The sequence below is a fragment of the Oratosquilla oratoria genome, chromosome 9 (assembly GCF_046742065.1).
Source record: "Oratosquilla oratoria isolate Oo_2021 chromosome 9, ASM4674206v1, whole genome shotgun sequence".
NCBI classification, from domain to species: Eukaryota; Metazoa; Arthropoda; class Malacostraca; order Stomatopoda; family Squillidae; genus Oratosquilla; species Oratosquilla oratoria.
In genome coordinates this window covers 47,080,277-47,096,223 of record NC_134785.1, presented here as the reverse complement: position 1 = coordinate 47,096,223, position 15,947 = coordinate 47,080,277, and the positions used below count along the sequence as shown (strand labels likewise).

Genomic DNA, 15,947 nt, shown 5'->3' with positions numbered 1-15,947 from the left:
TCGGAATCCCCGATGGTTGTTACACCCTCCTGCTCAGAGATCCTCTCTAAAGTTTGGAGAGCTAATCAACTGAGCCTTCCACAAGAAGTGGAAGTCACGTTCGAGTCTGAAATCTTCAGGACGGGCAATTCTCAAACAACAAAACCAACTCCCATGGAGTACACAGAGGTACGAGCCATGAACCAGGCCTCCGATGCACTCACAAAGCGGGCAACCGAAAAACCGCGTTGGCGCTCTGTTCCAGTGGAACGGCAAAAACGCTTCTACTTCCCATCAGGGACAAACCTTAAGCAGCCTTGATCCCGGCTCGGTTACCAGAGCTTGTCAAAGCGGACGTGGATTCACTGCTCAGAAGAAACGTCATCCTTTCCGGCAGAGAATCCAGGGACCTCGTTCAGGGCCTGGCTCTCTCTCTCGCGGTGCACTCCTGGCTGGAACGAGTCTTGGCTTCAGTAAGGGAGTTTTTACCCGGGCTACAACCCCAAGGGGAATGCAACCTCCAGGCTCTATGGGAAAGCTCGAGCAGAGCTCTGAAGCATCAAGGAGCCTGCCTCTTAACGTCTTGGGCCAACATTGAGTCCCGCAGGAGAGACACTGTCCTAGGAGACCCCAGTGATCCCCTCCTCAGAGAAATTTATGCTCCATTGAAGAGGGCCCCCCCTTCTAACCCGCATGCTGATTCCCTACCCCTCCACTCCAAGTCGAAAAGGCAGACAGGAAAGCCCCGTCCCTTTACGACTAGAGATCCTAGACGCAAACATTATAGAGGCTCCGGACTCCCCCACAAGAATCCTAGGAATTCGCCAGCCCCTCTGCACAAGATAGGGGGTTGCCTCTCCCTCTACTGGAGAACATGGGAAGAGGCCGGGGCGGAAGACTGGACCTACTAAGTCATTTAGACAGGCTATTGTCTTCCCTTTCCCACTGTGCCAAACCTCTCCCCCTATCCCATCCAAGTCAGCAGCTTCCACCCGGACTCGGCTCGCGGGCGGGCCCTAGCGGGGGAATCCTCCGTTCTGCTCCAGAAAGGAGCTTTAGAGGAAGTCTCGACTCCAGACCCAGGGTTCTACTCAAGGCTATTCCTAGTAGAAAAGACAACAGGGGTGTGGAGACCAGTCATCTATTTGTCTCCACTCAACAAGTTCCTTTCCCTGACGAAGTTCCGAATGGACACCCCAGAGTCCGTAAGGGCGTCTATCAGGGAAGGGGACTTCATGGTCTTGCTGGACCTCCAAGATGCCTATTTCCACATACCAGTGCATCCCTCCTCCAGGAAATTCCTCAGAATCATCCACAGGGGCAACACCTTCCACTTCCCCTGCCTCTGCTTCGGACTTTCCACAGCACCCCAAGTCTTCTCCAGTGTGTTCAACCTCGTTTCAGCGTGGTCCCACTCCAGGGGAATTCAACTACTCCGTTACTTGGATAACTGGCTGATCCTTGCACATTCCGCCCAGCTATGCCAAGAACACCTGAGAATGGTCCTAACCTTTGTCCTGAAATTGGGCACAGTAGTCAACCTGGAAAAGTCAGATTTCTTACCAAGACAGAGAGTCACGTACCTGGGTATGGTCCTGGACTCCTCCCTAATGGAGTCCTTCCCAGTAGAAAAGGGGATCCAGAATCTCGCTTCTCTAGTTGCACAGGTACTATCGACCAGGTTCCTGACGGCGACACAATGCCAAATCCTCCTGGGCCATATGGCCTCCATAGAGAAATTAATCCCCAGGAGTAGACAAAGAATGCGACCGCTACAGTGGCTCCTCAAGTCTCAGTGGGCCCCGCAAGAGGGAGAACCCCTACAACACATCTCCCTCACCGAAGAAGTCAAGGATTCTCTTCTCTGGTGGAAGGCCCATGCAACCTTCTCATGGGGATGCCCCTCGGCCCATCTCCCCCCGAAGTCCTCCTGTTCTCCGATGCCTCCAAGGAGGGCTGGGGAGCCCACCTCAACGACGATCACATCAGCGGTTCCTGGTCCACAGTCGAGCGGACAGCCCATATCAATTGGCTTGAGTTGAAAGCAGTACTCCTGGCTCTCCGTCACTTCAAGGATCAAGTCTCAGGAAAGTAGTGGGCATAATGTCGGACAATTCCTCGGTAGTAGCCTACCTGAACGAGCAAGGGGGGCACAGTCTCCCAGGAACTATGCCTTCTGATGATGGACATCCTCAACCTAGCCAAGAATCTCCAGGTGTCACTCAAAGCCCGTTACATCCCGGGGAAGAGGAATGTCTGGGCGGACCACCTCGGCAGGAAGAATCAGATAATCAACACAGAATGGTCCCTCTATCGAGAGGTAGCGAACTTCATCCTCAGCAAATGGGGCTCCCCTCTAGTGGACCTTTTTGCAATGAGATGGAATCTCCGACTCCCAATATATTTCAGCCCTTTCTCGGATCCTCTGGCAGCAGGAGAAGACGCTCTTCTGCAAAGTTGGGACAACCTGGACTCCTACGCTTTCCCACCATTTCCCTTGCTCCAGAAGGTACTCCTGAGAGCAAGACACGCATCCTACCTTCGGATGACTTTGATCGCTCCTTGGTGGCCCGAAGCCCCATGGTTTCCAGACGCCCTCGAGCTAGCAGTAGAAGAGCCTCTGGCCCTTCAGGGAAGACCAGATCTTCTGTTTCCACCCATCAACGGGCCTTGGCACAAAAACCCTTCAGCACTCAATCTTCACGCATTCAGACTATGGTCCGGATCCTCCTAAAGAAGGGTTTTCCCAGAGAAGTGGCAGAGGACATGTCCACTCCTATTCGCTCTTCCTCAGCTAACCTTTATCAAGGGAAATGCAATGCCTTTGCAAATTGGTGCCACTCCAGGAAGTTAGTCCCAGATCGAGCCACCATTCCTGAGATCGCCTCCTTCCACTTCCTCAGGAAGTCCAAGAAGATCTCCCTCTCGGCAGTACAAGGCTCTAGGGCAGCTCTAAATCAGGTGTTTTCTCTGAAGGGCATGGTCCTAGCCCTTTCACCGGAAATTTCCATGCTCTTCAGGCACTTCAAAGATCATGCCCCCCCCAGGGAAATCAGTTCTCCTCCGCGGGATGTGGCATTAGTCCTGAACTCTCTGTGGGGTCCCCCTTACGAACCTCTCCGAGAGGCACATCTGAAGGACCTCACCTAGAGGACAGTTTTTTCTGCTAGCCCTGGCATCTTCCAAGAGAGTAGGGGAGTTACATGCCATCTCTTATAGAGTCGCCCATTCCAAGGATGGAAAGAGGTCTCCTTCACTTTCATGCCTCAATTCATTGCCAAAAACCAAAATCCTGCCAAATCCGACCCTACATTCTGGTCCTTTAGTGTTCCGTCCTTAGACGAATTTGCAGGGGGAGAATAGACTGAAACAGTTCTATGCCCGGTACGAGCCATCCGGACCTACCTCAAGAGAACCGAACATCTTCGACCAGAATTAAAGAGGTTGTTCATCTCTACTAAAGGTAGCCCATCACTAAGAATTCCATTTCTTACTGGACAATGGAAGTCATCCGCAGAGCCTGCGACATGAACCACACAGATTGTCCATGACCTGAGGGCAGTAGGGACCTCCCTAGTCATCAGAAAGAATCTGTCAGTCAACCAGGTTCTTCAAGCAGGTATATGGAAGAGCCAGAATACGTTCACTTCCTTTTACCTCAAAGAAGTTATGTGGGAATCTTTAGGGAACTTATCTTTGGGCCCCATAGTGGCTGCCCAAGAAGTCCTGAAAATGATATACCCCTCCTCAAGAGCACACAGCCGACCCTGACAACTCATCCAGGTTCTGGCTCGGCAACTGCGGGGATAACTTTCCAAAGTCCTTCTCATACTCTTACATTCCCTTACCTTACCCGTGGGCTCTCAAGCATTCCAAGGGAATCAATTCAAGCCCTTCAGTGGTACAAAAGTGATTATAACCTGTCTGTCTCCACCCCAGGGAACAGAAAGGGGTGCACTTCAAAGTGAGGGGAATGTATAGGGGTCTGGTCAACATAGTCTTAGCACACTAGATTTTCCTTACAGCGGTTTCCCAGGCTAGATAACAACTTCCTTCCCTCCTAAGTCCGAGTCTCCTATTGTAAGGAGTACCGAAGAGTTTGTATTCTTCGGAACAAATGTAATTTTCGCAGGAAAATTAATTTTTCCCTGATACAAACCTGAGGTACTCCTTACCTTTAATGGCCCTCCTCAACCACCCCTCTAAACAGTTCCTTCTCCTTGCCTGACAAACCTTGTGCTTAATTCATACCTGGCTCAGAGAATGGTTATAGTGTGCGAGACTTGTGGTGGAGGGCAAGCCCCCCCCCCCCCCTGCCCCAATGGGGCTCCTTACTGAGGATAAGCGTTGCCCAGACCCACAGAGTGAGGATTTTAATTTCGCAGTAGAAATATTCGCGCTACGCGAAGATATCCTATTGTAAGGAGTACCTCAGGTTTGTATCAGGGAAAAATTAATTTTCCTGCAAAAATTACATTTTTCAGGTCTCTTCTGTAACTGTCTTTCTTTAATTTCTTTGCGTGTCCTCTTGTTTCTCTCTTGTCCCATTTTAATAGGTCATCTCTATCGAGAACTTCCATCCCAATCTTTGTTCATATGTCAAACTTGATAGTGTGGGTGCCATCTTTGTTGCCACTCTTTGGATTCTTTCTAATTTCTTTGTTTTTCTTTGTGCTAGGTGCCCACATTGATATAGCATGTTCTAATTTCGGTCTTATCAATGTAACAAGTAATTTCTTAACCATCTCCTCATCCATGTAGTTGAAGGCCACTTTCATTGATCTTAATAAATTGTAGGTCTCTCCGAATAACTTGTTTACATGTTTGTCAGGTGTCAAGTCACTTGAGAGGATTACTCCTTGGTCCCTCTCTGAGTTTACTTTCTTTACTACTTTGTTTCCCATTGTATATTTTCCCAAAACTCTATTTTAGCCTTTTCCAAATTCCATTATGCTACATTTCTTGATATCGAAATTCATCTCATATTTCAGGCTCCATTCCCATACTTTATGCAGGTCATCTTGTAGCGATCTGCAGTCTTCTTCTGTCTTCACTCTCTTGAGTAATTTAGCATCATCAGCAAATAAATTCATGTAACAATTTACGCCTTCGTCCATATCATTTATGTATATGTCAAACATTAAGGGAGCCAAAACAGAGCCTTGTGGAATGCCACTTTTTACATCTTCCATTTTGAATTTTTGTCTCTAAGTACCACTCTCATTTTTCTCCCAGTTAAGAAGTCCTTCATCCATTCCAACAATTTGCCTTGAATTCCTCCTATTTTTTCAATTTTGCTTATTAATTTTTTGTGTGGTACCTTGTCAAAAGCTTTCTGTAAATCCAGGAAGGCACAGTCTGCCCATCCATCTTTTTCTTGTATTATTTCAATTAGTTTTGAGTAAAAGCAGATTAGATTTGTGGTGCACGATCTTCCACTTCTAAAACCAAATTGTTTGGGATTTATTATTTTGTTTTCTTCCAAATGTTTGGTCCATCTGCTCCTGATGATCTTTTCACATATTTTTGCTATTGTGCTTGTAAGGGACAATGGTCTAAAGTTTGTAGGATCTTCCCTGTTTCCTCTTTTGTGTATTGGTACTATATATCTTTCCAGTCTTGTGGTACCTTTCCCTCTTTTAATGAGAAGTCTATTATCTTGTGTATTTTATCTGTCAGTTCATCTATACACTCTTTCAATATCCAATTTGCAATTTCATCTGGTCCATTAGAGCGCTAATGGATTATGTAGTGGTAAATAGGATTATATAATTATGATAGGAAGAGTTAAGGATGTACATGTGCTAAGGGGAGATGGTGGGGGAATATCAGATCATTTTTTGGTGGAAGGTAAGTTGAAAGTGGAGGATAGATGGAGGAAGAGGAAAGGGACAAAAGGTAGGGAGGTTCTTAGAGTGAACTCTTTGAATGAGAAGGAAAAGGAGAAGGAGTACGGAAAGAAGCTGAAGGAGTGGGAGGGAGTAAAGGGTAGAGTAGAGCTGGGTGTGGAGGAGGAATGGGGATGGTTCAAGGAGGGAGTCATAAAGTGTGCAAGGATGGTGTGTGGAACAAGAAGGACAGGGGGAAATAGAAGAAAGGGTAGTGAATGGTGGGATGAGGAAACAAAGAAGGTTGTAGAAGAGAAGAAGCGAGCTTTCACAGATTGGTTACAAAATAGGACGAGGGAGTCATATGCGAGGTACAAAGAAAAGAAAAGAGAAGTAAAGCAAAAGGTAAAGGTTGCAAAGAGGAGAGCAGATGTGAAATGGGGTAAGAGTTTGACAGAAAATTTTGAAAGTAATAAAAAGATGTTTTGGAAAGAAATTAAGAGAGGAAGAGGAGGCGAATCAAGTAGAGAAGAAAAGGTAAAAGGTGCAGATGGAGAGATGATAATGGAAGAGAATGCAGTAAGGGGAAGATGGGCAGAATATTTTAGGGAGTTGCTAAATGTGAAGGAGGATAGGGAAGGAAAGATTGCTGCAGTGGGAAGTGGGAAGAAAATGAGAGTGATGAATGAGGAGAATGGAGGAGAAATAAGAAAGGATGAGGTGAAGGCAGTTGTTAAGATAATGAAAGCAGGTAAGGCACCTGGTCTGGATGGATGCCATGCAGAATGTCTGAAAAAGGGAGGTACAGTGATGGTGGACTGGTTGGTGAGGTTATTTAATGTTTGTTGGAGAGAGGGTAGAGTGCCGGAGGACTGGAGGAGTGCCTGTATAGTTCCTCTTTACAAGGGAAAAGGGGACAAGTGTGAATGTAGTAGTTTCAGAGGGATTAGCTTGTTGAGTGTAGTTGGGAAGGCTTATGGGAGGATCTTGATTGAGAGGATTAGGAGAGGAACAGAAGGAGTAATTGGTGAGGAACAGTGTGGATTTAGGACAGGTAGAGGTTGTGTAGATCAGATCTTTGTGGTAAGACAGATATGTGAGAAAGCTATAGGAAAGGGGAAGGATGTTTTTTTGGCTTTTATGGATCTGGAAAAGGCTTATGATAGGGTAGACAGGAAGGCACTGTGGGAGGTTATGCAGATATACGGGATAGGAGGAAAGCTTCTCGGAGCTGTCAAGAGTTTTTATGAGAGTAGTAGAGCTTGTGTCAGGATTGGAAATGGAGAGAGTGAGTGGTTTGAGGTAAAGGTGGGACTTCATCAAGGATGCGTTATGTCGCCCTGGCTGTTCAACTTATACATGGATGGGGTGGTGCGAGAGGTAAATGCAAGGGTAGTGGGCAAGGGATTGGAGATGGTTAAAGAAAATGGAGAAAAGTGGGAGGTGATCCAGCTGTTGTTTGCTGACGACACTGCGCTTGTGGCAGGATCGGAGGAGGGATTGAGGAAGTTGGTGGCAGAGTTTGGGAGAGTATGTGATAGAAGAAAGCTAAAGATAAATGTGGGTAAAAGTAAGGTGATGAGATGTACAAGGGGTGAAAGTGGCAGTAGACTGGAAGTGAGCATTAAGGGAGAGCGACTGGAGGAAGTGGATAGTTTTAGATACTTGGGTGCAAATGTGGCAGGGAAAGGTGGAGTGAAAGTGGAGGTAGAATGTAGATTGAGAGAAGCGAGTAAATGCCTTGGTGGATTAAAGAGTGTAATGAGGAATAGACATTTGGGAATGGATGCTAAGAGGAGACTGTATGAAGGAGTGATTGTGCCAACAGCACTGTATGGGGCAGAAACATGGAACATGAGAGAAGAAGAGAGAAGGAGTTTGAATGTGTTTGAGATGAGGTGTCTGAGAAGTATGATGGGGGTTACTAGGCTAGATAGAGTGAGAAATGAGGAGGTGCGAAGGAGAATAGGGGTGGAAAAGGAGCTGGGAGATAGGGTTGATGAAAGAATATTAGGATGGTTTGGACACATGGAAAGAATGAGTGAAGAAAGACTAGTAAAAGAGGTGTGGAAGGCAGATGTGGAGGGAGTGAACATGAGGGGACGTCCTAGGATGAGGTGGATGGATGGGGTGAAGGGGGCTTTGGGGAAGAGGGGAATGTCTGTTGAGGAAGGACGGGAGAGGACAGAAGACGGGTGAATGGAGATTGGTTGTATATGGATGATGTTGTGATTGCATGAGGTGGAATGGGTGGGTGGATGGGGGGTGAGGTAGTATGTGTGAGCAAAATTTGACGCAGCCCGAAGGGATTTCTCCCCGTCCTCTCATTTTATGCAATGGGGGGACGGAGAGGGGGGGTCACCGATTTAATGAAGCGGCCTAGCTGTGGATCTGCTGTGTCTTGCGACACTGCTTCTGACCCAGGGCAGTGGACAAGGTGCAGGGATGACCGTCATTCAGGAGGTGCTAAGATAAGAGGGAGGGTGGAGGGATGTGGAGTGTATTCAGGGATGGAATGGGTGGGAATGATTTTATGCCTTTTTCTTTTTGGCTACCCCCCTGGTAAGGGGGAAAAAGCCTTGGTATATGTATGTATGTATCTGGTCCATGCGACTTTGTGACATCTTGGCTTTTTATTTGGTCTCTTATTTCCCTTTGTGTTATTTTTATTTTCTTCATCATGAGTGAACTTTCCAATTGTTCATCCTCCCAGGGTTGAGAGCTCTCAATTGTAAAGACAGACCTGAAATGTCTGATCATAACTTCTGCCATCTCTGTGTCGTCTGTGTACTCTTCATCTCCACGCAATTTAACTATATCATGCTTGTCTTTTAGTTTGTCATTTACATATCTGTAAAAGAGTTTCGGTTGATCCTTACATTTGTCTATAATATCCCTTTCATATTCTTTTTTTTTCTTTCCTGCGTATGTTTACATATTCGTTTCTAAATTTTTTATATGTTTGCCATTTGGATGTTTTTCTATCTTTCTTCCATTTTTTCCATGCTTTATCTCTCCTGGCTTTAGCCTCACTACATCTTTTGTTAAACCAACATTTTATATAAATCTCTTTTTGTTTCTTTTTTGGTACATATTTGTTGACTCCCTCTTTATAATTTTCTTTAAATATGTTCCATTTGTCTTCCATGTTTGTTTCCTCTTTTGAGAACCTATCCCAATTTGCGTTTTGGAAGAATTTCCTTAGCTTTACAAAGTCCGTTTTGTTGTACATAAATCTTCCTTCTCTATGTTTATCATTTCTGTCTATATTGTTTTGTTCTTTTAATTCAAACTCTATTAATATATGGTCACTCTTTCCGATTGGTGTTTTATACTCCATTCTGTTTACGATGTCTGGTTCAGAAGTTAATATTAAGTCTAGTTTTGATGGTTCCTCATTGTTCCTATTTCTAGTATTTTCCTTAACCCATTGTGTTAGAGTATATTCAATGGTCATATCTAGTAGCATGTTGCTCCAGAGTTCATCTCCCCCCTTTAACTGTCATTTCTTCCCAAATTATGTCTTTTGCGTTAAAATCCCCCATGATTACTATGTTTCCACCTTCTTTCAGTAACTCATTTAGCACCTTTATTGTTTCTTCCAGTAATTTGGAATGTTCACTATCTGACCATGCATGGGTTTTTGGTGGTACATACAAGGTGCAGGGATGACCCGTCATTCAGGAGGTGCTAAGATGAGAGGGAGGGTGGAGGGGTGTGGAGTGTATTCAGGGATGGAATGGGTGGGAATGATTTTATGCCTTTTTCTTTTTGGCTACCCCCCTTGTAAGGGGGAAAAAGCCTTGGTATATGTATGTATGTATGTATGTATGTTTTTGTTGGCAATTTTAATCATAATAACTTACTAGGCTAGATAGAGTGAGAAATGAGGTGAGGAGAAGAAAGGGGGTGGAAAGGGAGTTGGGAAATAGGGTTGATGAAAGAGTATTAGGTTGGTTTGGACACATGGAAAGAATGAGTGAAGAAAGACTAGTAAAAGAGGTGTGGAAGGCAGATGTGGAGGGAGTGAACATGAGGGGACGTCCTAGGATGAGGTGGATGGATGGGGTGAAGGGGGCTTTGGGGAAGAGGGGAATGTCTGTTGAGGAAGGACGGGAGAGGACAGAAGACAGGGGTGAATGGAGAATGGTTGTATATGGATGATGTTGTGATGCATGAAGTGGAATGGACGGGGGGATGGGGGGTGAGGTAGTATGTGTGAGCAAACTTTGACGCAGCCTGAAGGGATTTCTCCCCGTCTTCTCCTTTTATGCATGGGGGGACGGAGAGGGGGGGTCGCCGATTTAATGAAGCGGCCTTGCTGTGGATGTGCTGTGTCTTGCGACACTGCTTCTGACCTAGGGCAGTGGACAAGGTGCAGGGATGACCCGTCATCCAGGTGGTGCTAAGATAAGAGGGAGGGTGGAGGGGTGTGGAGTGTATTCAGGGATGGAATGGGTGGGAATGATTTTATGCCTTTTCCTTTTTGGCTACCTCCCTTGTAAGGGGGAAAAAGCCTTGGTATATGTATGTATGATGTGAATTTCATCGGTTTCATTAACTAGATCTTGATCTTCATCCTGTATTTCTTTCAGAATTTCTTTGACTAGTTCCTTCTCCTCCTTTTCTTTTTGGTATCTATACATATCATGTTTTTCTTGTATGCCATGGACCACAATGCACTTTCCTTTGTCAACTGTGTCTCTCACCAGGTTTTCCTTTTCTTTTATTACTTTTATAACTGTTTCTTTTGTATTTTCTTCCATCTGCTCTTTTAATATTTTTCTAAATTATATTTCTTGATTTTCCTTTTCTTTCTTCCACTGATTTTTTATTTCAATTAGGTCTGTTTCTTTGATTGATTCTGCTACTTTACCAGTCACTACTTTCAACTGTTCTTTAACTTCCTTTTTTAGTTCGTCATTTTTATTTTTATCCTCATTTTTCAATTTTTCATTTTCTCTCTTTAGACTATCTATTTCACTTTTTAGGTCATTCAGTTCTTTTATGGTTTGTTCATTGCTTTTTCGTAGTATAATCAGTTCTTTGTGCACAGCTCAGTAATCAAATTTCAAGTCTATAATTTCTTCCATCAATTCGCTTAATTCCCGATTTCTTAGTGCACTATTGTACCTGCTTTCTCTGTCTATATCAAGATTTCTTCCTATTTCACTTGAATTTCTTTGAAAACTAAAAAATACATTAACATTACCTTCCCACCTTGGATTTTTCCTTGGAGTATCCAACGTATAGAGGCGCTTGGGTATCACACCTCTTGGACTCTCAACTGTACTCCCTTCCAATCCTCTTTTCATTGTTCTTTCTTCATTATCACTATCCTTTTCCATTTTTGCCAGAAAATATACAAAAAAAACTTGAACTGGAGATACACATTTACCGGTCACTATGAGTAGCCATCTTGCACAATAACAAGGTTTCATATGTTGCCAGCCGTGAAACCGCTAGGCAGATGCTCACAACACAGCACTTCCGTACACTTCGGTGTCTGTTTGAGGTGAAATGCCAGAGACATATGGTAGGGGTTACTAGGCTGAATAGACTGAGAAACAAAGAGGTGAGGAGGAGAGCTGGGGTGGAAAGGGAGTTGGGAGATAGGGTTGATGAAAAAGTATTGGGATGGTTTGGACACATGGAAAGAATAAGTGAAGAAAGATTAGTGAAAGAGGTATGGAAAGCAGAGGTGAAGGGAGTGAACATGAAGGAGCGACCAAGGATGAGATGAATGGATGGGGTAAAAGGGGCATTGGGAAAGAGGAATGTCTGTTGAGGAAGGAATGGAGAAGACAGAAGAAAGGGGTGAGTGGAGAATGCTTGTATATGGATGATACTGTGATATATGAAAGGGGTAAAAGGGGCATTGGGAAAGAGGGGAATGTCTGTTGAGGAAGGAATGGAGAAGACAGAAGAAAGGGGTGAATGGAGAATGCTTGTATATGGATGATACTGTGATATATGGAAGGGAGTTGGTAGGGATTGGGAAGGATGAATGATATTTTGATGCAGCCTGAAGGCATTGCTCCCCATCTTCTGTTTTTCTGCATGAGTGGACGGGGAGGGGGGGTTGCTGATTAAATGAAGTGACCTTGCTGTGGATGTGCTGTGTCATGGTACACTGCTTCTGACCCAGGGCAATGGATGAGATGCAGGGATGACCTGTCATCCAGGAGGAGCCAAGAAAAAAGAGAGGGATGAGGGTGAATGGAAATGGAGTATGTGGGGATGGAATGGGTGGGAGTAGATTTTATGCCTTTGTTTTTTGGCTACCTCCCTTGTAAGGGGGAAATAGCCATTGGTATGTGTATGTATGTTCTCTTTTTCTGCATGGGGGATGGAGAGGTGGGGGTCACCAATTAAATGAAGCAGCCTTGCTGTGTTTTGCCGCATTGTGTCTGAGTGCGTCTGACCCAGGGCATTGGGCAAGATGCAGGGATGACCTGTTATCCAGTGGGAGCCAAGAAAAGAGGGAGGAAGGGGTGGTGAATGGGAATGGAGTATATGGGGATGAAATGGGTGCCTTTGACTTTGGGTACCTCCCTTGTAATGGGAAAAAGCCCTTGGTATATGTATGTATGAGTATATATATATATATATATATATATATATATATATATATATATATATATATATATATATATATATATATATATTTATATATTCTAATCTTTATTGGCTTTGAAAATGCACTACTCTTGCACTGGTCTGGTATCTTGTCATAAGTGAAGTTCAACATATATACGAGTATATATATATATATATATTTATATATATATATATATATATATATATATATATATATATATATATATATAATGTATCTATACATATATATATATATATATATATATATATATATATATATATATATATTTTTTTTTTCAAAGGTATTTAATGTACAAGTATCAGTGGATCAATCTTTTGCCTCTGGTATCTATTGTAGAAGATTTATGGTTTTCAGGTAACTGGCAATGGCCTTTGGTCAGGTTCACAAGTCACTGAGGGAAGATATATTGTGTTGTTGTCTAGGGATTATTAGTGGAACAATCAGTCAATCAGTCTGGTGCCCCTGGTCTCCCTTGCAGAAGACCTGTGGCCTCCAGGAAACTGGCAACAACCACTGGGCAGGATCATAAGTCACTAAGAGAAGAGATGTTGTATTGCTGTCTGGGAAGTCAATGTGGGGAACTGTAGTACTAGGCACTCTGTGTCCCTTGTGTTGTAGTTGCATCTGGGACAGCTTGACTATATTCTGTGATGGTACTGTCTCATTGATGGATGGTGACCTGAGCACAGGCATGCAAGTGTGGTTCTTGTGCGGTGTGTGAGGGGCTTTTCTGTGGGACCTATATCTAGGGATGGTCCCAGTGCCTGGCCGTTGGCCAAAAACTCATAAAATCAAAAACCTATATCTAGGGGGTTGCTGTTGGAGTATTGAGTCAGTTAGTCCTTCTTGAAGGGTCTGCCCAGCTATCTGGGCATGAACATGCCTCTGTGTGGATGTTTTATGTGGTCTGGGTGGCTGGTTTTGGTAGGTATTTGGAATTTGAGTAGTGTGCTACTGGTTGTCGTCTTCTTCTTCTTCTTCTGCGTCTGCTGCTGCTGCTGTGGATGGGCTGTGTCTTGCAACACTGCTTCTGACCCAGGGCAGTGGACGAAATACAGGGATGATCCATTGTCCAAGAGGGAGGGAGGGGGGTGGATGGGAGTGGAGGATGGGTGGGAGTGGTTTTTATGCCTTTTTTTTTTTTTTTTTTTTTTGCTACCTCCCTTGTAAGGGGATTTTTTTTTTTTTTTTTCCATTGGTGGTGCTTGTGAGATGCAATGTGGATAGGTGTGTTCTGTTAAGGGTCCTGTCACTTTCATGTAACCATGTAGGGCACTGTAATATACAGGAGGGGAGCTATGCTCGTGGTGACCCGTCTTTGTATCTCTCCGCATCAAGTTTTATCTTAAAATCTTGTATAGTGTTTGCACATACTGTTTTGTTGTCTAATTTATTCCATGTATTTATCGCTCTGTGTGAGAAACTGTTCCTTTTCAAGTTTTTTTTTTATCCTTTTTCAGTTTTTTCCATGTCCTCTCGTTTTACCGTTGTCCCATACTAACAAGTCGTTCCTGTCTAAAACTTCCATTCCTTTCATCATTCTGTAGATAGTCAGCAAATCTCCTCTTTCTCTTCTTTGTTCCAGAGTTGGTAGATTCAATTTGGACAGTCTTTGCTCATATGTTAGTTCGGCGAGAGTCGGTGCTAGTTTGGTTGTCGCTCTTTGTAATCTTTCTAGTTTCTTAATATTCTTTTTGGTACTGGGTGTCTAAAGTGATGCTGCATACTCAAGTTTTGGTCTTATTAGTGTAGTTTGTATTTTCCTTATCATTTCTTCATCCATATAAGCAAATGCCACTTTGATTGACCTCAATAAGTTGTAGGTTTCTCCAAATAGTTTATTTATATGCTTATCTGGTTTCATGTCCTTTCCAAAGATCTTTTTCTGAGTTTGCTTTTTTTATTTTTTCTTCCCCAATTCTGTGCTCTATGTCCTCTGTTTGATTGTTGCACCTGGGGCAGTTTGAATCTGTAGCTAGACCTATTCTGTGTTGGTACTGTTGCAATGCTGGATGGTGTCCAAAACCCAAGCATGCCAGTGTGTTTCTTACCTGGTGTGGGAGTTTGTTTCTGAGGCTTGTGGGGGTGGGGGAGTATTGAGTTAGGTGGTTTGTCTTGAAGGGTTTGTTTTGTGATCTGAGGGTGTATGTGCTTTTATGTGGATATATTGTATAGCACAGGTGGTAGATTGTTAAAAAATTTTGAGTAGTATACTGCTGTTTTAGTTTTTTGTTGCTCTTGGTGTTACTTAAGATATTCTTCCGCTGTTAAATTCATGTTGCAATTCTTTCATTATTAAAAAAATCACTCCAGCAAGCACTCAGAGAACCTGTATATGAAAAAATAATTCCATATAGTGTTTAAATAGATGATCTACTTTTCTTGTAATGGTATGCTGAGCCAATTTAAAGATAATGTAAGGTCCTTATTTAGTATGTGTTCTACATAATCTTCAGTACCACAACTTGCAAAACAAGATGTTGGGTTGAGAGGAGCATGCACAGAGTCATATTATCTTTTTACATTTCAGATACATCTTCGGGAATTTGAAGGGATGCCATACAGTGCAATGGAAAGTTTGAAATCAGGTGATACTTAGTCATGTGAAAAGAACAGTTTGAAATGTAAACTAACCCAAACTCTGAAGTGACCAGTTTTGCTCATGCTGTTATAAGTTAACTTTTAACAAATTGTAGCTATTTGATGTAAAGAAAATTACAAGGTGAATTATTGTGTGGTGCAGTTGTTTGTTTGTTTAGCTTGGGATTGATCAGCATGGTGTCAAACTGTCTTGACTTGGATGTTGTACTGAATATGTAGTTCGCCCTTCTAGCATCTTCTGAAACTGTGACAGCATACTCATATAGGTACATGCTTTTGCAGGGAACCATTTTATTAGGAGGAAATATTTGTGGGTCAGTGCAAGAAAACTTGCATATGGAAAGACAAGATTGTTCTGTATTTTCTTTTTCAGTCTTGTATATTTAGAATACAAAAAAAAAACAAGTGCCTGTTCAAGTTGCAGCTTGGCTATTTTTGCACATTTATATATCCATCTCAGCCTGTTTTATGTCTTGAATGGTAATTATAGAAAGAAATGCAAAATTGTTTTTTTATTTTATTTACACTCGAGTATTAGTCTTCTTTGTGGAAAATTACACATTAGATTTTATTGCTGTTATATGGAGGTGGCACTGAGGAAAAAAACAAATACACAAAGTCCACCTTAGGTGAAACAACCCAGCTCAGCAATTATGGTATTCTGTGACCCCAGGGCACTCAAAAGATAGAAAATTTATTAGAATAATAATTTTTTTTTAACTCTCATGCACTTAAATGATTACCTATTTCATAATAAAATTTATATGCATTTGCAAAAAAATATCAGTTGAACTTTACTGAGACTGAACAAAGCATGCCAATGCTGGATGGATTCTTAGCTGTAAAACAAATATCAATTGACATCCATCAAAGCAGCTGGGCTGTATGAAAAGTGGTTTCTGATTTATGATTATAAA

General features: G+C 43.1%; 1 protein-coding gene across 6 annotated transcripts in view; it reads left to right on the top strand.

The window, feature by feature from the left end:
- The window catches only part of LOC143028370 (maspardin-like), a 67,462-nt gene extending 51,928 nt beyond the window's left edge, over positions 1–15,534 (top strand). For all 6 annotated transcript variants that reach the window (XR_012966725.1, XM_076190350.1, XM_076190346.1 and 3 more), the window contains one exon: positions 14,960–15,534. Coding sequence is in view for 5 of the 6 variants with exons in the window: in XM_076190350.1 (XP_076046465.1) it covers positions 14,960–15,028 (69 nt within the window). In the remaining variant the exon portion in view is untranslated. The remainder of the gene's footprint in view (positions 1–14,959) is intronic.
- Positions 15,535–15,947: the final 413 nt, after the last annotated feature.